Source organism: Arachis hypogaea, chromosome 1, assembly GCF_003086295.3.
Source record: "Arachis hypogaea cultivar Tifrunner chromosome 1, arahy.Tifrunner.gnm2.J5K5, whole genome shotgun sequence".
Classification (NCBI taxonomy): domain Eukaryota; kingdom Viridiplantae; phylum Streptophyta; class Magnoliopsida; order Fabales; family Fabaceae; genus Arachis; species Arachis hypogaea.
In genome coordinates, this window is record NC_092036.1 from 39,886,751 (window position 1) to 39,907,269 (window position 20,519).

Consider the following 20,519-nt stretch of genomic DNA (forward strand, 5'->3'; position numbering starts at 1 on the left):
TGAAAGTGTGAAGTAGTATTTGGAGTGTACATGTATTTGAAAAGGTTTTGTGACTTGTGACTTATAATATATAATCAAGATTGACATTCTATAGTTCTTTATGTCTTGTACTTGATTTCATATGATTTAATCAATAAAAAAAACCAAAAAAACAATATCATTGGCCGCTAACTTGATTTCATATTCTTGACTTCTTCCTAGAATGCAACTTGGTCAAATAAATCAATAATGAAAGCAGCTACTTGGGTACCATTCAGACTTAAATAAATAATATATAAGTGGATAGTAATATTTAGCTAGTAAATGAACTATTTTTATTTTCAACATCAATCATAGAAGATGAAATCAAAAACTAGAACTACAGTGATTTTGAAGTATTTTGTTACGTTGTGTCACATTAATAAACAAAGCCAACTTATGGGGATAGTGGCATTAACTATAGTACTTCAGGTTGGTTTTTATTGATCTTTTGTCTGAGCATTTAGTCTTTATTTATGAAATATTTTAGCCTGGTTAAGCTTTGGGTGGGTGCACATGTGAAAAATCTAGCTTCTCTACGCCTTAAAGCATCTTGAAGTGTTTACACTTCAAGTTAAAATTTGAAGTTGTATTTTTCTTTTTATGGATGACAATCATTACTTTAGAATAGTTTCAGTGGCAGATCACTAGCATTATTTCTTTCAACAAATTGTATTTCTTGAATCATGTATTGCTGGTTGCTTGTGGCATGGCGTGCTCACATTCGTATATATATGAGAAGGAGGGCAATACGACAATATCTAAATTGATTTTATTGTGTTTGGGATTCACAAGTGACAAATGTTTATTTGGTTAAAATTTGGTTATGACAGTGCCAAATGTTTACATAGTCTTCTAGAGTTTCTATCAATCTCCTATATATTAAACTAATCCCTATGGTACACTATACTACTATCCCTATTGTCACTTCGTTCAATATTGAGACTCTTGGTTATGAGGGCAAGGCATTTCTGGTTCCCCTCTTGTCCATAATAGCTTGAGTTCACCTCTCTTCTTTCCCAATGACAAAAATATGCCTCTGCATTTTAAGAAAGCCAAGGTATTAAAAACAATACAAGTTTTTGTAAATCACGGAATAACCAATCACAACTCGTACTAAGAAACATGCATAAAGCTTAACAGTAGTTCATCGGATGCATCCTGCACATTAAACATGTCTATATATTAAAAGTTGTGCAAGCAAACGGTCCAATTTGTAAAGTGTTCTTTAATAACTTGTACTTCTTTAATTACTTATACTTCTTTAATTAATTTATCAATGAAGGTTCAAAATTATGAACCAACCAACTAAACAGTAGTGTGTAAAAAATAGCAGAGAAACCAAAACAGGAATAAAGAACTAAATCAACTAAAAATTAATCCAGGCAATTAAAATGCTAAAAAGAAAGAATCTTGACTTTAGCACAGACAGCTTGTTTTCAAGAATTGAATCGATTCCAGCGCTAAGCTTCTTGTTCATGTCAGGGTTAAGACCACCAATGGACACCAATTCACCATAAGCTGCAGGCTGCTCATTCCCACCAAAGGCTATGGGCACTGACCCTTTTAGTACAATCATCACATACTGCACATCAAGAACATGGTGAAGTTTACATGCTTTAGGACAATGTGAATAGCGCAGAACAAGAAATCAGGATACCAAAAACAAAGAAATATTGAAAGTGAGAAAAATGAAGACTTCCAACTTGAAAAGTAACTCCATAAATACCATTGATCCAACATCTAGCTAAATCATACTTCAAGACATGTGTTCACACTTGACAAGAACAAAGATGATTTAAAATGCTCAGCAGCAATAAAAACCTTACACAAACATCATTACTTAGCACATGGATTAATCAATAAGGGAGCTAAGATATAACTAAAGCTTTAGCAAATATTCATATACAGGATATTAAAAAAGAGAGAAAAAAGTAAAAAAACAAAAGATAAGAAAGAAGACAAGAAAATAGCTTAACATGTATTTTCATGGATTGCTTCAGTTTAAAAATCTAATACAAATTAACAAAATATAGCTAATATTGGACAACAGATTATAATATACAAAAGTACATATTTGTCCATTCATCTTTAGCATTTCTAAATCAAAATATAAAGATCTCACAATAAAAAGCACCCAAAAAATCCAACCTTTTGAAATCTAAATAACTAGAAAATCCAGTATTATGATTAATCTAAATAACAGAACCATACGATGAAACTTTGAATGATGAAAAGAGAAAATTAAAAGAAACAAGTTTACAACTTCAATTGAGTTGAAAAGGGGCACAGTAGAAGATGAGTGCACAAGCCAAACCCTAAACCCCAATCCTTATGCGAAAAGGAGTGCGGTGCAGCAGAACAAATTGAGGAACACGAGCACCACGAAGCTGGTGAAAGCTTAAATAAAATTCACTAAACCACACATCAAAATAAAACAATCATCATCATCAACATCCGTTAATTGTAAAATGCACAGAATTGAAATTGCCAAAGTATAAAACTTTGAAGATTAACTTGTACCAATGAGAATCCTCTTGGTAATGGTGCCGAGGAGGATTCCGATAGAACTGAAGAGGCACCGCGTCCAACACAAATTCAAGAAAATTTTGATGAAATCGAGAAATTGCATTGAAACAGGAAGGTACTTGGTGAGGAAGACGGTAGACAAAGAAGCGGCAGGTCCTCACCAAGAGGAAGAAGAGGCAGCAAACATAAGGTACCAGGTGAGGAAGAGGTCCTCACAAAGGGGAAAAAGCAACACAAAGGGGAAGAAGCGGCAGCAAGCATCTGAAACGAGGGTTTATTATTCAAATTTTATATGGGCCAATTTTAAAATATTAAAGACTTGTTATTTTTTACTGTAATTTTTAATAATTCATTTATAAATTAAATATAAACTATTAGATCTAATATCAATTTAATCTAATGCTTCAAATTATATGGTGCATCAGATAAACTCAAAAGACTTGAGCTGATTTTAGACAGACCCCTATCATATCAAAACACTGATAAACTAAAAACTAGCAGTGCAAGACTAACTCTAAAACAAAATTAGTATATTTTTTTGGCAAATCACCTATTGTTTATTGATTGGAAGAGCAAGAATAATCTTAAGAAAAAGTTAGTATAATTTTTTGTCAAAACACTAAACAACTAGCCGACAATGTGAGAGTGATTTTAACATAAAATTAAAGTTTTTTTTTGTCAAAATACTTATAAATTACTATTGACAATGAACAGTCATTTTAACATAAAATAGAGTCTAACTTGTTTCTATTTTTTTTTAATCAAAATACTAATTATAGCTAATAACTGGCTATAAAATTAGAATTTATTTTTTTGTCAGAATATTTATTAGCCATTGGTTGACAAAATGAGTGATTCTAACATGAAATTAGAATATAATTTTTTTGTCAAAACACATATTAGCAACTAATTGAGCGTGCAAAAGTGATTTTAATTTAAATTTAAAGTTTGATTTTTAGTTAAAATCCTAATCTACCAATAACTAATTTAGCAAGATTGACTTAGAATCATATATTTTTTCAAATATTAATTAATTTCTTATAGTATTTTTTACCATTCTTTTATATATATATTACTATTTCTATTTATGAAATTATTATATAACAAATATTTTTATTTTTATACTAATAAAGATTATTATTTTCAAGATAACTATTTTTAATATGATAATGATAAAATATTTCAAAAATAAAAGTAGTATATTACAACAACAACAACAACAATAACAACAAAACATTGTCCTACTAGGTGGAGTCGGTTACATGAATCAAACAATGTCATTGAACTCTATCATGTATCATGTTTACAGAGAGACTGTTTACATATAGATCTCGTTTGACCACCTCAGGAATGGCCTTCCTAGATCTTTCTCTGCCTTTTACCCCTTATCCATCTTCCATCTGATCCACCCTCCTGACTAGGTGTTCTGTTGGTCTTCTTCTCACATGTCCAAACCACCTAAGACGTGATTCTATCATCTTTTTCATAATAGGTGCTACTCTAACTCTCTCTCTTATATCTTCGTTCCTTATTCTATCCGATTGCGTATGACCACTTATCCATCTCAACATCTTCATTTCTGCCACACTTAACTTATGTTTGTGCTCTCTTTTGACCGCCCAACACTCTATACCATAAACCATAGCTGGTCTGATAGCAGTGTGGTAGAATTTACCTTTAAGTTTTAAAGGCACATTTTTGCCACATATAAAACCATATGCATTCCGCCATTTTGACCAACTTGCTTGGATCCTATGATTTACATCATATTCAATCTCTCCATTATCTTGTATGATACACCTAAGATACTTAAAACTTTTAACTTTTCGTAGGATGTTTTCTCCAATTTTCACCTCTGTATTAGGGTTTTTCCTTCGGCGGCCGAACTTACATTCCATATCTTCCTTCTTGCTATGGCTTATGCGCAGACCATACACTTCTAGATCTTCTTTCCATAACTCAAACTTCTTATTTAAGTCTTCCCTTGACTCTTCCATAAAGATGATATCATCGGCAAAAAGCATGCACCATGGCGCAGGCTCTTGGATATGCTCTGTGAGTACTTCCCAGACTAACATGAAAAGGTATGGACTTAAGGATGATCTCTGGTGTAATCCTTTACCAATAGAAAATTCATCTGTTACACCACCTTGAGTCTTCATACTAGTTGTAGCCCTATCATACATGTCTTTAATTGCATGAATATATGCGATCCTTACTCTCTTCCTTTTCAAAATCTTCCATAAGACCTCCTTTGGTACCCTATCGTATGCTTTTTTCCAAATCAATAAACACCATATGTAGATCACTTTTATTACTATGATATCTTTCCATCATCCTTCTTAACAAGTATCTACCTTTAGTGGTGGATCTACCTGGCATAAAACCAAATTGGTTCTTTGTTTCTTGTGTCTCTTATCTCAGCCTCCGTTCTATCACCCTTTCCGATAACTTCATGGTATGGCTCATGAGCTTGATCCCTCTATAGTTTTTGCAACTCTGTATATCCATCTTATTCTTGTAAATAGGTACCAAGATTCTCTTTTTCCACTTATATGGTATCTTCTTTGACCTTAAAATCTCATTAAAAAGCTTGGTTAACCAACTGATGCCTTTCTTTCCAAGACCCTTGCAAACTTCAATCGAAATATTATCGGGTCCTATTACTCTATTTTTTTTCATCTGCTTTAGAGCCTCTTTTACCTCGAAGTCTCGAATACTTTGATAGTAGTCAAAATTTTGATCTTCTTCCCTTGTGCATAACCGACTAAGACTCGAAAGAGTCTTCTATCCTTCATTAAATAACTCGTAGAAATAGCTCTTTTACCTTTCATTGATCTTCTCATCTTGAGTCAAAACCTCTCCGTCTTTATCCTTTATGCACTTAACTTGATCCAAGTCTCTCGTTCTTCTTTTACGAATTTTTGCAATTTTATATATACTTTTTTCTCCTTCCTTCGTGCCTAAATATTGGTAGAGGCCCTCATATACTCTTGTTCTTACTTCACTTACAACCACTTTTGTCTTTTTCTTAGCCACCTTATATTTTTTTCCAATTATTTGCATTGTGGCACAAAGACCACTCTTTAAAGCACTCCCTTTTTGTCTTTATCTTTTCTTGTACGCTCACATTCTACCACTAAGACTCCTTGTCTCTTGGTCCTATCCCTCTAGATTCACCAGAACTTTCTTTTACTATTCTTCTAATAACTTCTGTCATCTCCCTTCACATCTCCTTTACACTTCCATCCCTTTTTTTACTTTGCCTCTTCTCCTACCTGTCATAGGAAGCTTATTTGTTTCTCACTTTTTATCTGCCTCCACCTCGTCATTGGATTTTTCATATGATGTCTTTTTCTCAACTTTTACTCAATGCGAAAATCCATGACGAGCATTCTATGTTGTGTTGTTAAACTTTCTCTCAGAATAATTTTACAATTAATGCAAAATTTATGGTCGACTCTCCTCAACAAGAAAAGGTCGAATTGAGAGCTTGTCATGCCACTCTTATAGGTTATAAGATATTCGTCTCTCTTTTTAAAACATGTATTTGCGATGAGAAGGTCAAAGGTTGATGAAAAGTCTAAAATATTTTTACCCTCAATATTGACCACCCTAAAACCATGGCCTCCGTAAATACTTCCATACCTAGTCACTTCTCTTCCCGCATGGCCATTTAAATCTCCTCCTAAGAAAATATTATATCCTGAAGGTATGTCTTGGACCAAACTCTTTAGATCCTCCCAAAATCTTATATTGTGTTGCTCGTCCGAACCCACTTGTGGTATATAGGTGCTAATCACATGAAAAGTACCTCCTTCTATCACAAGTTTGATAGAGATGATTCAATTACCCACCCTCTTAACAATCACTATGTCCTTTTTCCACTGCTTATCCACGATAATACCTACTCAATTCCTATTCTTTACCTTTCTTTTATTCCAAAGTTTGAATCTGGAGGTATCCAACTCCCTAGCCTTTGCGATGATCCATTTTGTTTCTTGTAGTCACATGATATTAATCTTCCTCCTCGTCATGGTATCCACCACCTCTATGGATTTTTCTGTTAGAATGCCTATATTCCATATCCTAAATCTCAACCTTCTGTCGCTCCGATCTTTAGCTTTACCTTTTTCTTTATGAACTAGCTTATTTACTCTCGTCCGTTCACAAAAACGCAGAAACTCTTGCTCATGTAACACTACGCTTAGGAACCGATGCAGCGGCTCTTGCTCATTTGACACTGTACACGAGTCATACAGCGCGTTGCTTCTGGACAACGATCTAGCTTTAGCGCAATAACGTCTTTGATCTATGTCATGAAAATTCAACTAAGTTTTTATGCTAGCTGTCAAAGTCCTAACACAACCCTCCTCCTTTATCCAAACTTAGGACTGACTATGTATCACAGATGTAGCATAAGCGGAGTTAAAAATTAAAGTAGTATATTAATTGTTATTAATTCTAAAGACTGTGCTTAATCTGATGAATAAAGGTAAAGTTTTTTTTTTTACTCGAAAGTAAGATAATGCTTGTAAGTGTAACAACTTTAGCAAGGTAAATAAAAGCAGAAAACAATTTTTTTAAATGAATTAATCTTAGTTAAATGTATGAAATTAGTATAGCTAATATGTGTTCTAAAAATAGACATTAAACTAATCTTTTTTTTTAATAATTATTTCTCTTAATTATTTATTTATTTATTTTTTGGTCAGATCCTTTTTCTCTTTATGAATGATGCTACACATTTAAGTCTTTTTGGCAACCAAGTTCAACCAAATTGTTCAAACCCAACAAAAACTAGCTTAATTATTAGCGCATATGAATGCGCTACCTCCTCCTCCTTCTTCTTCTTTTTTACATATTTTCTTATCATCTTCATTCTTTTATTATTTTGTTATTGCTATATTTTTTTCTTCTCCTCTTCTTGGTATTTTTACACCATTATGTATGTCTTCTTTTTTTTATTTGATTTTTTTCTCTTTTTCTTATTTTTATTCTTGTTATAAGAGCAAAACGAAAGAATTATGAGAAGTTGAAACAGAAAAAAGAAGAACATGATGATACCGAAGAAGAAAAAGAGGAGGAGGAGTTTTGAGTTATGTAAAATTTAGTAAAAAATAACACCGAAATTTTTTAACCGTGACTATAAGAAGGTGAAATAAAAATTGATAAGAATGTGAAAGAAAAAGAAGAAAAAGAGGAGGAGGAGGATGAGGAGGAAGGAGAGTTTTAAAATATTATTTAGTTGAATGAATGTATGTTACACTTATATGATTGGATTCTTGCCATAAACAAAAATAACACCTCATAATTTTAACACCAGAGTTTTGTTACAAAATACTGAAATCTCTTCTTTAATACTGCATTTTTTTCTTATTATTCTTCTTTCTTTTTTTTCTTGTTCTCTTACATTTTTTTAGAAGTATTACTTCTCATATTAGACATGAATAAACATGTATTGCAATCTTATTTAGTTGAATGAATGTAAGTTTATACTTATTGGATTAATTTCTTACCGTAAACAAAAATAGCACCTAAATTTCTTAATTTTAACATCGAAATGTTGCTACAAATTAAAAACATAGATTAATCTCGTCTTTAATGCTACATTTCTTTTGTTCTTATTATTTTTTCTTTCTTTTTTTCTTTTGATCTTATTTCTTCTTTTAAGAGTATTACTTCTCATATTAGACTTGAATACACACTTATTGGATTAAAAACTTACATGTGCAATGAAAAAAATGTAGGAGAAAAAGAAACACTATAATTCTGATGATGATGATGATGATGAGGAAAAGAAAGGAGGAGAAAAAATTCAAATGAAAAAGAAGGAGGAGAAGACTGCAGTAGTGGTGGTGAAGACGACAACGACGATAACAAAAGAGAAAGATGAGAAGAAAAATCACTACAAGAAAACAGCTCTATTGTTACGCTTTTAAAGCGTGGCAAAATGTTGAAAAATGGCAATAACTTTTCGCCACGCTTTCTGAGCCACCACCACGCTTTTGAGAGGGTCACGTCTGCAAGCATGACAGTTACTCTATCGTCACGTTTTTGGTAACCTATCGCTACGCTTTTTTTTGCCACGCTTTTTATAAATGGTTACCCTTTAAAACGTAGCCGTATGTAGGAAATATGGCCACGCTTTTAAAGCATTAATATACGTGAATGGAAAAAATGGTTATAAATTTAGTTAAATTTAATTGGATAAATTACTTAGTTGTAGAGTATTTTTTATTATTATATTATGCGGTAAATTTACCCATCTCAACTTTTATTTGTTAGAAAAACAAAAACCAATTGTCACAACTGAATACCTAATTAACATACAAAAGCTAATTACCATTGTGTCATTTATGTCAAATCTATCACAATAGATATTTGTCAGTTGTAGACTTGTAGAACTAGAAATTGCGCATAAACCATCTTCGCGTGATGATGTTCTCCATCATCGTCCATAATACAATTGTGTATTTAAAACAAAAAATGTTCAAATTTATTTTTATGAAAACTTATCACGTTTGTTTCGTATCACCTATTATAGTATAAACACATACAATATGTAAATATATATCTCCTTCTCAGTTAAACGAGATGTCTAACTTAAGACAAACGTATAAATATTTTCACCTTACATATATTAGTAATTATTATATCTATTCCATTTATTTAAAAACTCCATATAAAGGATATAAAAATGTACAAAAAAATATTTCTCAATTAACACTAATATTATTCCAAGTGGTACATTCATATCCGTCAACGAAAAGTAGTAACAGCAGATGATTTTGGTCCGTCTAAATAATACACAGAAAACTCCAGTTTAGTTCCCACCTCATTTGGCGGGTCCGCCATGTCAATTCATTAATCAAAGTTCCATAAACAAACATTATTCATTACTACATCCTTCTATCTATAGCACCCTAATACGATCTTGTATAGTATATCACAGTTTTATATTAGTCAACAATAATGTTATTGACGTAAATCAAACTATTATCAATATCAATATACCCTTGCAAAATACCAAAACATCTATCTAAAAATTTTTTATTTTGTTCCTAATATTTTATATAGAATTAATATTTAAATATAATTTTAACACAAATAAAAAATATTAAAAATAAAATTAAATATAACTAAACATTAAGATATTTAAAAAAAATTACAAATATTAAAAATAAAAAATATAGAGTAAAGTAGACTCCTTGTCACTAACGTTTGTAATATTTTTTTAAAATACTCCTGACTTTAGTTGTCATTCAATTTCGCTTCTAATATTTTCGATTTATGTCAAAATTATCTCTAGACGTTATTCTATGTAAAATATTAGAGGTAAAATTAAAATTTTTAAGGATAATTTTGACATAAGTCGAAAATATCAGAAACAAAATTGAATGAATTAAAAATATTAAAAACAAAATTAAATGAAATTAAACATTAAAAATATTTTTAAAAAAATTGTAAAAGTTAAGAATAAAAAGTATACTTTACCAAAAAAATATATTTTACCCTATCAAAAGAAATTCACAAAAAGAATTGCCTTAATAGTAGTTCTATTGCAGGTCCGAACTAAGGACATATTCGTAATTACATCATGTTCACCACATCATTAGCTTCTTCGATAATTATATATCTTTAGCAGAAGAAGCAAATCAAAGCTATAAACATTATATGAAAAAAGAGATAGAGATAGAGAAAGAGAATTTGTAACAAGATGGGAATAATCGGGTGCAACGTTGACGGGTACATGGACGATGACAAGTTCAGCAAGCCAATGCCATGGATTGGAATATACATAGCAGCAGCATCCCTTGCTTGCCTCATAGCAGTAACCGCCGATCTCGTGCTCGGGTTTCGCGGCCGCAAGCTGTGGTTCCCCTGCAAATATTTCTGCCTCAATGCCACCACCTTGACTGTCATTGGCGTTGCGCTGAAGCTTTCCGTGGATCTCAACACTTCCATGCCTCAGCGCTCTGACCAGCTAGCAAAACTCACCAGCAGTGCATTCACCTGCACAATCATGGGTAATATTGTAATATTACTGATTAGCAAGTTAGTTAGGGTAGTTACAAGTTCTGTTACTGCTACACTTTTGGACCAATATTTTGCTGTATTTGTTATAACATGTGCTAATCTATTAGGAGGTAAATACTCAATGTGCATTTGTTTTTACGTAAAGTTGATAGTTTAGAATCGTTAAATAATTTGACATATTTAACTAAATTGTCATCTAACAGTTCTTGATTATCAATTTTATACAAAGATAACTGCACACGAATTTCCACCTTAATAGAAATTAAATTGCGCACATTTTATTTCAAGACAAAAATAATATGGACAATATTTTTCTTTTATTTGTGTTTTATATAAATCAACATTACTTAATTTTCTATTCTTTTACTGCTAAAAATTTCTAGATACAGAAAGTTGTTAGGCAGTTTTTAATTTGTTTAATTGGTAGGTTTGATAGAATTAATTCACAGCTAGTTATTTATCCCTCACTCATTGTATAGATATATATAGTGTATATTTATAGTGTAGAAGCATGATGCTTCATCCATTCAATTCAGAATTTTCATCATCCAAATCTCTCTCTAATTCTCTGTCTTTATTTTCCTGTCTTTTTTTCAATCTGCTTAAACTTTATCATCAGCTTTAGTTCTCTTTTTTCTCTCTTCTTTCGATTGCTTACTACACAAATCTGGTATCATTTTACAATATTGGTCATTTAACATTTTTAAATAAGCAAGTTAGAGTAGCTAAATTCTGCTACTCCTAATTATGAATATCAGTTGTTTACACATTTGTTGTCACCAAAAAAAGTAGTCGCACATTTGCACTCTTCTACTCTTGTATAAAAAAAACAAAAAATAAAAGTAAAATAAAAAATAAAAGACACTAAATTTAATTACTGAAACATAAAGTGGGTAACAAATTTCTCTCAAAATTCTTCATGAGATCATTCTGTTAAATTTAGGAAATAAATTTTTACTGGATTTGTTTTTTGCATAAATATAGGGGATCAATTTTTTTTTTTCAAATTCAAGAAGATATAATGAAAATTTTCTCGGATTAATATGGATTTTTTAAGTACGGATGGATATTTTGTTGAGTTATAATATCTGCATCTCGAACACATTTTAGATTCGACACTTCCGTAACACGCGGGTCATAATAAAAAATACTTTTCTAAAAATCATATACACACTTAAATATCATCGTATATCAGCATGTTTAATACTACTCTTAGTCTATGCTCTTAAAATAAGTTTTTAAATAGTATATATTATTATTTATTAATAAAAAAATTATCTTACATGATTATATAATTAAAAATATTAAAAATATCTAAAAATTCATTTTGTGTTTTAATATTAATAAAATTTAAAATATTGTTACAATTTATCTAAAAGTTCTTATATATATGTGCTAAGTGATAATAGACTAATGATAATTCCCATTTCCATCTCTTTAATAGGTAACTCCATGCCTTCTCTTGGTGTGACGGACAAGAAAGAGACGATGATGAATGTTGTGGCCATGGGAATACTTGTGATCACCATGATTGCGAACATCTGCATCCAATTTGCTACTGGTGTTATCTATGTATTCTGGGCAGAACATGTTGTCATCATACTTCTAATGCTCATTCTCTTGATGACAATGTTCTCCTTAGACATAGCAATTCCCAAGATGAAGCATTACTTGGAGCTGAAGTACGAAACAAACGAGGCAATGCTTAAAGAAAGCTTAAGCCGAATGGAGGAGGAAGACACTGGACAACTCATCAACAATCTTAGAGATGAATTGATGAGGGTTTGGATGATGGCACACACTAGTAGCCCCCAATTTGTTCTTGGAAGGTCAGTAACATGCACTGCATCCGGTGCGTTCTGTCTTCTAAGTACATTGGCATTAGCCGAGGCAATGCTTCGGTCTTACTTGATGCCTTGGTCCTTAAGATTCTGCTCCGGCGACAGCGATTACAAATGGTCTACCACATTGATTCTCATAGTTCAAGTTGCTGCAGTGGCAGTTGGTACTATTGCCCCTGCATTTAGATGGTTCACTGCCATAACTTATAGGTGGCCAAATGTGAGACATAAGAACAGCAAGAGAAGATTGCAAGTAGAAGGGTATTGGATTGACAGACTAGAACTATTGAAAGAAAGGCCTCTTGGTTATCGAATTCAGAATAGGCAGTTTAGAAAGATAGCCCATGATGCAAAACTGCTTCTACTTAATCTCTTCATTAAAATGCAGGTGGGGATTGTGTTGTTGAGCAAAGCAACACAATTCATTTCAATATCTCTCATGTGCTTGGTTTTGGAGTGTTACGAGCGGTGCAAGAGATTGAAATCCAACTTTAATAACAACGTCTCGAGCATTAACTCAGTGGCAGAGTCAAAGCCGGATCTAAAGCGTTTCGTTCTTCATCTTGAAGGCGAGGAAGAGCTAGTTGAAGTGATGATGAAAAACAACCGTGACGCGACTAATCATTGGTTTCATGTAGGAGAGAAGAATGAGCCAAAACAAGTCATTGAGCTAATACAAGATAAATGCTCTGTCTTGCAAGGGTTTAAAGGGGTGGCAACATTTGATAGTGACCAAGTTCTATCTTTGCATCCTGTGGAAGCCCTATATGGTTGGTCACTTCCTTTAGTAACACTAGCTAGCATAATAGTTGCAATTCCAAACATCAATAGGCTCAAAGTGAAAAACTTGATAGGAGCTCTAAATGAAGGGCTCCTCTATGTGAAGTTCATAGAAAACAATATGGACAAAGAAGGAAAATTAAGTAAATTGAGAATGGCAGCAGATATTGTGTGGCTTGGAGTTGATTTATATGATAAGTGGTTAGATGTGGATCTTTATAAGCTCTCCCTTCAAGGAAAGAGTCCCAAAGAGACAATAGAGAGACTAGCTGAAGCTGCTAAAATCAGGTATGACAAATTCAAAGCAAAATATAGACACATATGCAATAGGGTAGCACCTTCATCATGGCCCATCAAGATATTGGCATCTAACTCCATGTACAGAATAAGCCAAACTTCTCTCTTAAACAATGAAATCATGAGCTCAGAGAGGTTGTTTGAAGCACTAACAGAAATGATATGTGATATATTGGGTGCATGTCTCACAAACTTGCCCCATGTTATATCCACAAAGTGCTTGAACAGTGCCATTGAAGAACGAGAGGAGAGTGTGAGATATGCGGTTTGCATGCTTGGTCAAACCCACAGGATAATAGAGATGCTAGAGAAGAGGACATTTCCAAGCTTGGATTTTAGCAAAGGGACAAACATTGAAGATTGGCGATTGATGCATAAAATAGAGGCACTAGATATTGACTAAACTATTTTTTTTTTTTGTAAATATTTTCCTTTTCATCTTACATGGTTTCACTTTCTATCTTTTATTTTGTAAGAATGAAACTTATCTATCCATATTCAGCCCTTCATTAGAGAGTATCCCTTCTTTTTTATTTTTCTTTGCCCTTTTTATCTACAAGTGGAGTGAATGTAAATTTATTTAATTAGAAAAGTTACTGAATAATGTGAACAATGGATATATCAAATGTTTATTTTATTAGGTGTGCGTATAGTTATTCTATTATTAAAATTTAGATGGATAATTTAGAGGTATAGTATGTTTTAATTTAATTGGTGGTTATTTATGTTGTTCAAAAAAATTATTAGTTATTTACCCTATTTAATTTTGTATATTTAACAACTTATTAGATGTTAATGTAACTAATTTTTACAGCAACAATACATAGAAATTTACTATTTACATTACTTTATTTTTTACCCTTATATTAGTGTGTTCTAGTGTGGCTAGGGAACTTTCGTGTGGTCTTCACGAGAGAGGAAGTCACATGTGTATATGGTGTTGATCTATTAAGTCAATTTTTTTTAGTTGTTCATAATACTTTTTAATTCAACAAGTGAAAAATTAATTTATTACGAATTTGAGTTTTATTTAAAAATTTATCGTTAGTCAATAAATTATTATATATACAATATATAATTTAAATTTTTAATATTTTATTTAAATAAAAGATTGCGTTTAACATAAAACTTGTGGTTCGTAATAAAATATCTATTTTTTTGTTAAGATTTAATATGATCTTCGTCGATTTCTCGAAATATTTTCCTACAAAATTTTATTATAATATCTATAATGACCTTAAGTTTAGGTGGACAGCATAACAAATAGACATTTACAGAAATTAGTTTAGCAACTCTTCGAATAATACTATAAAAATCGATACTAAACATTCAATCAATTTAACTTGATTCTATTAAGTCAAGTTTGACCTGTTTAATCTCTAACTAATGTTACGAACGTGGGGTTTAGCCATAAATTTCAGTGCAATAAGTTTTTGAGCTTTCTAACAAAATTTTGGACTTCTGTTTAAAAGGAAAATAAAAATAAAAACTGGAGATAAAATTCATTCAAGTCCAACAGTCAAGCCCAATTTTTCGGACAAAAAATCTCACCCAAACCCGTAGATAAGATTCCGGATATCTGAGTCTGCAATAGCTTTTTTGTTTTCCCTAATACTGCTGAAATGTGGTGTCTCCAACTATATCAAACAAATAAACAAAATTATGTTTAATCTTTATTCTAAAAACAAAAACTCTTTGTGGCCAGCAGTTTTTAGCAATTTTGAACCCCATTTGATTAGTAGAAATATAAATTGTTTTTAATAAATAAATTATATTAATTTATATGCGCGAATTTAGATAAATGTAGATAGAAGTTGTATTGACTAATGCAAATTATAATAAATATAAGTGTAATGATAATGACAACAATGTCAATGAATAATAATTCAAATGGTATAGTCTTTTCATACTCAATTAAGAGGTTGCGGGTTCGAGTTTCCTAACTTTGGTAAAAGAAAATGATAATGACAACAATAATGATAATAACAATAATGAAAGAAAAAATGAGTCAGAAAAAGAAAAAAAATACAGTTTTTTCTAGGGGTGGGCATGGCCCGGCCCTGCCCGAAGACCCGGCCTGGCCCCGAGCACTTTAGGGCCTAATTTGGTGTGATTTCATCGGGTCTAGGGTCGGGTAAGAGTCTCAAAAATAAACCCGGTCATTATTTCGGGTCGGATCCGGGTCATAGCTCAGGTCACCCGAAGTCGGCCTGGTAGCCCGGTCATCATATACAATTAATATTTTGTGTTATTAGTGATGAATGATGGTTATTCTTATGTGGAATTTAAGTATTGGAAACCTTAATATTTTGTGTTATTAGTTATTATAAGACTATAAGTTAATGTTTTATGTTTAAAATGCATAAGATTTTAGACTAATGCATAATGTTGTGTTATTTGTATTGATTTAAATATTTGGTGTTATTATATAATATTAGTATTGATTATGATTATGCTTTAATTTTAGAGAAGAGTCGGTTCTTGTTTTTCTAAGTGAATTTACTATGTCAAATAATAGTTGGAGCCTTGAAAATTTAGATATTTTCACGTGCTAGCTTATAAGAAGTTATCAAGCTAATGTAATGTTAATGACCCGGTTTTTACCCGGTATAATCGTGGCTCGAAAGTGTATAGATTTCATTGGGTTTAGGGCCGGATTCGGGTCTAATAAATAGGCCCGGTATATATTTCGGGTCGGATCTGAGTCACATCAAATCCGATTTCACCCGACCCATGCACACCCATAGTTTTTTCTTTAAATATGTTAAAAATCATTCCAACTTTTGACAAAAACTGCTCATCAACATTATAGAAAAATTGAAAAAAAACACCGAAAATTATTTTTGATTAAATCAAAATGTTTTCTAAATGCAACAAAACTAAGAACATAAACAGATTTGACAAAAAAAAATAAAAAATTTTACATTACATTCAAATTCAAACATTTAACTATGAATACTAATTTTTACAAACAAAAACGAAATTATTCAATTACAATAGCATCAAATACTAACAAATTACATTTTTGAGGTTTAAACCAAATCTCATCCACTTGATTCGTTTTAAAATAATAATCTAATTCGATCTAGTTCAACTGACAATGCGAATTTATATCATTTATTGTCTTCGAAAACAAAATATCTGTTCAAACATGATATCATAACTTGATTTTAAAACAAATTTAATCCAAATTTTTAAATCAAATCAATGAGCATTGATCATAAATAAAGTAACGTAAAGAATAAAGAAAATACATAAAAAAGAGAATACAAAAAATATATAAAAAAAAGAAAATATAAAAAAAGAGAAAACGCAAAAAACGTTAAAAATAAAAAAATACAAAATCCATATAAAAAAAGTTATATAATCATACCTTAAATCAAAAGATTGTTAAAAATAATAACCGTATGAAGCTAAATTAAATTATAATAATTTAATTAGACTTAATTAATTAAATGACTTTAGCTATATTGTCCTCAAATAAATATACCAAATCTTTCTCTAAGAAAATTAGCACGAGTGTTTGATATAAATAGTTGGAGGACTAAGCAAAGCAGTTCTATTTTACTTTTCTTAAAGCAAACACACGCACGGAGTTCTTGCGAGTCTTCCTAATCAATCACACGAAAACAAGAGAGCGTTGGTTTTCTTTCTGTTGTTCGAACGTCTTCCAACAGGTTCAAACTTTCCTATTCGATCTTTCTTAAATTTCTCAAAACTCTAGTGTTTTGAGTTTCGATAATTACAGTTGTCAGCACCGCTTCTAATACATCATCACAAAACCCTGATGTTTATCTGCTAGAAAATTTTCAATTAGAGTTTTCTTTGCCTCTTCTTTATTTATTTGTTTTTTTTTTGTTGCAAAGTTGGTAGGAAATTCCAAAAAAAAAATAAAAGCTTTGAAATTTAGGGAGCTTTTATTGATGTTCTGGTGGTAGGTCCATCTTCTTGATTAAGTGATTATTGCTGGGTTTGTGTTTGTTAATTTTAACGATACCCTTTCTTTGTTGCTTTTTATTTTTGGTTGAATGATTACTTCATTACTTGCTCTTTGTTAGAAATTCCATGTCTCATTCTACCTGAGTTGACTTTTGTTTTGTTTTGTTTATCGCTAGGTTCAAGAAAAATGGCAAAGAGTTACTTCAAACAAGAACATGATCTTGGTATATGTTACTGGTTTCTTTCTTTTTTTGGTGATGAATACTTGTTTTGATTGTGTCTTTTGTTGTTGCTAATATACAGCATTGATTAATTATTGTCTTCAGAGAAGAGAAGAGCTGAGGCTGCTAGGATTAGGGAGAAATATCCGGATCGTATCCCGGTGAGAATTCGTAGTGATTTTTTCTTTGCAGCGCTATCCCTTATTGATGCTACTGATGTTGAATCATGTACTTGTGTAAAAGACAGTTATCTCTTTTGTTGGTTATAGAGCCAATGCTTTTGATTTCGTTGATTCTTTTGGGCCTATTCTAGCAAGCAAATTTTGGTTAATAGTAGTAACTGCATGTTAGCCACCTACCTACATATTTGACACTTTAGCATATAGTATTATACACTATGGGAAATACTTCGTTTGGAGGTTTGGTATCATGGCAAGTGCTTTTTCTTATGATTTTAGTTCTTCTTTAACTATGGTCTCTACATGTATGGCTTTATTTTTGTGGGGAAATCCTTTATTGGAGCTGAAATGACTCACTACAGAATGCTTCGGATTGTTGAATCAATAAATTAAATTCAAGAGCTAATGTTGAAATGATTTTTATATATGATTCTATGTATTTGTGGACAAGGGGCTGAACAGTTTTATTGTATTCTACTCGAGTTTTAGTATTATGGTTTCATCATTCCTTTCATTTGATGCGAATTAATGGGATAAGAATATCCAATTCAGCTTTAGAGATAGAATAATTTTAAGTTTTCAGGAAGAAACAGGCGTGATATTTTATTAGACAAGAACGATTCATGTTTAGTTTATGATCCTAGTTGCTACCTGTGATACCTGAATATGAACATCAATGATGCATCTCTAGTTGTTGTGGTAAATATTCTCTGGATATTTCTGAAGGTGATTGTGGAGAAGGCGGAAAGAAGTGATATCCCAAGTATTGACAAGAAAAAGTAAGAGATTCTTAGAACTTATCATATCATCTGGAATTGTCGAATTAGTTTTCTACTAATATTTTTGTTTCTTTCAAAGTAATGAGGTGGTGAAATATAATGGATTTCTTATAGCAACTTCTTTGGATAATCAAGAATTTTTCTTGCAATGGTTGTGATTATAACAAGCAAATTTTTTATGCTAGAAGCTTGCTCCAATAAATATTTTTTCTACCATATGAATGATTTTTTCACAAATTTCACATTGCATTGGAAGTTTTTATCTTGAAGTTAAACATTGTTGTCTTAAAACCAACAGACAATATAATTTTTTCAAGAAATATTGTTGTTGTTTATATTTTCTAAAATTGGTTTTGCAAATTTTGACACAATTATCGTATATAATTCAATACTAGATTCTTCAAAATCTCTTTTAAATAGTTAAGTGATTTGATGATATTATCAAATAATGAGGTTTTAGATGAATGACTAATAATTCATGATATTATATGAGGGCAGGTTCCTGAAGAGCTTTCTGGTGATATATATATATATATATATATATATATATATATATATATATATATATATATATCAGGTTATAATCTAGTTTATATTGGAGAAAGATATTTATTTATTTGTAATGTTTCTGCTGTAAAAATTGAGCATGGTGTTTAATTTGAAGCTGGCAACCATATATTCTCTGTTTTAAGATATCAAACTAATGAACTTATTGTTGTAGGTACCTTGTCCCTGCTGATCTGACAGTTGGACAATTTGTCTATGTAATCAGAAAGAGGATCAAATTAAGTGCAGAAAAGGCAATCTTTATATTTGTGGATAATGTCCTTCCACCTACAGGTAAAGCTTCAACAAAATCATATTCTCTGTCACACATTTTCAGTATGGTACTTTAGCCTCCTAACATAGATATTATAGAATGGCATTAGGATATAACTGAGTAAGAAAGTTTTATACTATCATTCAATAAGATACTTTTAAGTTAGTGGATGGTTTAGTTAAACACTTTTAATGATGTGGCTATGTATAATTGGAGGTACGACTCCAAGTTATTCAAGAATAGTGGTGTTGAGTTCCTCGACCTTTGCCTTAGGATTAGTTAGTTCTATTTCTCGATAGGGACATGGGAAGGGGTATAATTCAGTTGTAGAGTGTCACCTTGAGGGGGTGGAAGTCATCAATTCGAGCTTGATTATCCTAAATCCAACCTAGTGTATAGAAATTAATTTTGTTCTGGGTTCTATTTCAATTTTTTGTTCCTTTTCAGGAGCAATAATGTCTGCCATATATGATGAGAAGAAGGATGAAGATGGGTTTCTTTATGTTACTTACAGTGGAGAGAACACCTTTGGGGACCTAACTTCCCACTAGCATATTATGGATTTACGCGACATGATCCAATTTGGCTTGCCTCATAAAAATTCATGATGTTACTAATATCAGACACATTGCTCTCAATGTTATGTACAGAGATGTATATAAAATTCTAAGAACCTATTTCATGCTAAAATGTTTTCTTGTTTCAACTTTGGAGTACTTAGCTGTTTCAACTTTCAATAAGGGAAAGTGGCAAATTGTTGATGAATTTGGTCTCCGAATTTCACGTGTGATTTAATTTGATCTTCAAATTTCAATTTACCCAAAATGATTTCATAAGTTAATTTTGTAACTCAATTTGGTCCTTCAATTTTCAAGGAATTCAACTCGATCTTTTAAATTGGATGTAACTTAATTTGGTCTCGGGATGCAACTCAATTTGGTCTCTCAATCATCCATTTTACATCATTAATGTTGGATTGAGGGACCAAATTAATGGGCTAATTATAGATAATTGATCTCCGTTTTATAGCATCCGGTGACTTACGCAGCTAATTGTTTTACTAGTATAGTATGTTT

The 20,519-nt window shown here is 31.4% G+C and overlaps 2 protein-coding genes and 1 long non-coding RNA gene across 3 annotated transcripts; 2 read left to right on the forward strand and 1 right to left on the reverse strand.

Annotated features, from left to right (window-relative positions):
- Positions 1-768: 768 nt before the first annotated feature.
- On the reverse strand, positions 769-2,804 carry LOC112802838 (uncharacterized). Its single transcript, XR_003202552.2, has 3 exons — positions 2,542-2,804; positions 1,437-1,603; positions 769-1,057 (listed from the first exon to the last, which is right to left on the reverse strand). It is a non-coding gene; the product is annotated as an uncharacterized lncRNA (long non-coding RNA).
- A 7,396-nt stretch (positions 2,805-10,200) lies between these two features.
- Positions 10,201-14,014, forward strand: LOC112717280 (uncharacterized). Its single transcript, XM_029298221.2, has 2 exons — positions 10,201-10,577; positions 12,032-14,014. The coding sequence occupies exons 1-2, from the start codon at positions 10,268-10,270 to the stop codon at positions 13,906-13,908; spliced, it is 2,187 nt and encodes a 728-aa protein (XP_029154054.1). The 5' UTR covers positions 10,201-10,267; the 3' UTR covers positions 13,909-14,014.
- A 2,995-nt stretch (positions 14,015-17,009) lies between these two features.
- On the forward strand, positions 17,010-20,208 carry LOC112802850 (autophagy-related protein 8f). The gene is made up of 6 exons (XM_025846226.3): positions 17,010-17,182; positions 17,621-17,668; positions 17,771-17,826; positions 18,571-18,623; positions 19,345-19,463; positions 19,891-20,208. The coding sequence occupies exons 2-6, from the start codon at positions 17,632-17,634 to the stop codon at positions 19,992-19,994; spliced, it is 369 nt and encodes a 122-aa protein (XP_025702011.1). The 5' UTR covers positions 17,010-17,182; positions 17,621-17,631; the 3' UTR covers positions 19,995-20,208.
- Positions 20,209-20,519: the final 311 nt, after the last annotated feature.

Excerpts from the sequence above, each read along its gene's own strand:
- LOC112802850 (XM_025846226.3), top strand. The coding sequence starts at position 17,632 with ATGGCAAAGAGTTACTTCAAACAAGAACATGATCTTG. Across the intron at positions 17,827-18,570 it reads AATATCCGGATCGTATCCCG|GTGATTGTGGAGAAGGCGGA; the intron begins GTGAGAATTCGT and ends ATATTTCTGAAG. Across the intron at positions 18,624-19,344 it reads CCAAGTATTGACAAGAAAAA|GTACCTTGTCCCTGCTGATC; the intron begins GTAAGAGATTCT and ends TTATTGTTGTAG.
- LOC112717280 (XM_029298221.2), top strand. The coding sequence starts at position 10,268 with ATGGGAATAATCGGGTGCAACGTTGACGGGTACATGGACGATGACAAG. Across the intron at positions 10,578-12,031 it reads ATTCACCTGCACAATCATGG|GTAACTCCATGCCTTCTCTT; the intron begins GTAATATTGTAA and ends TCTCTTTAATAG.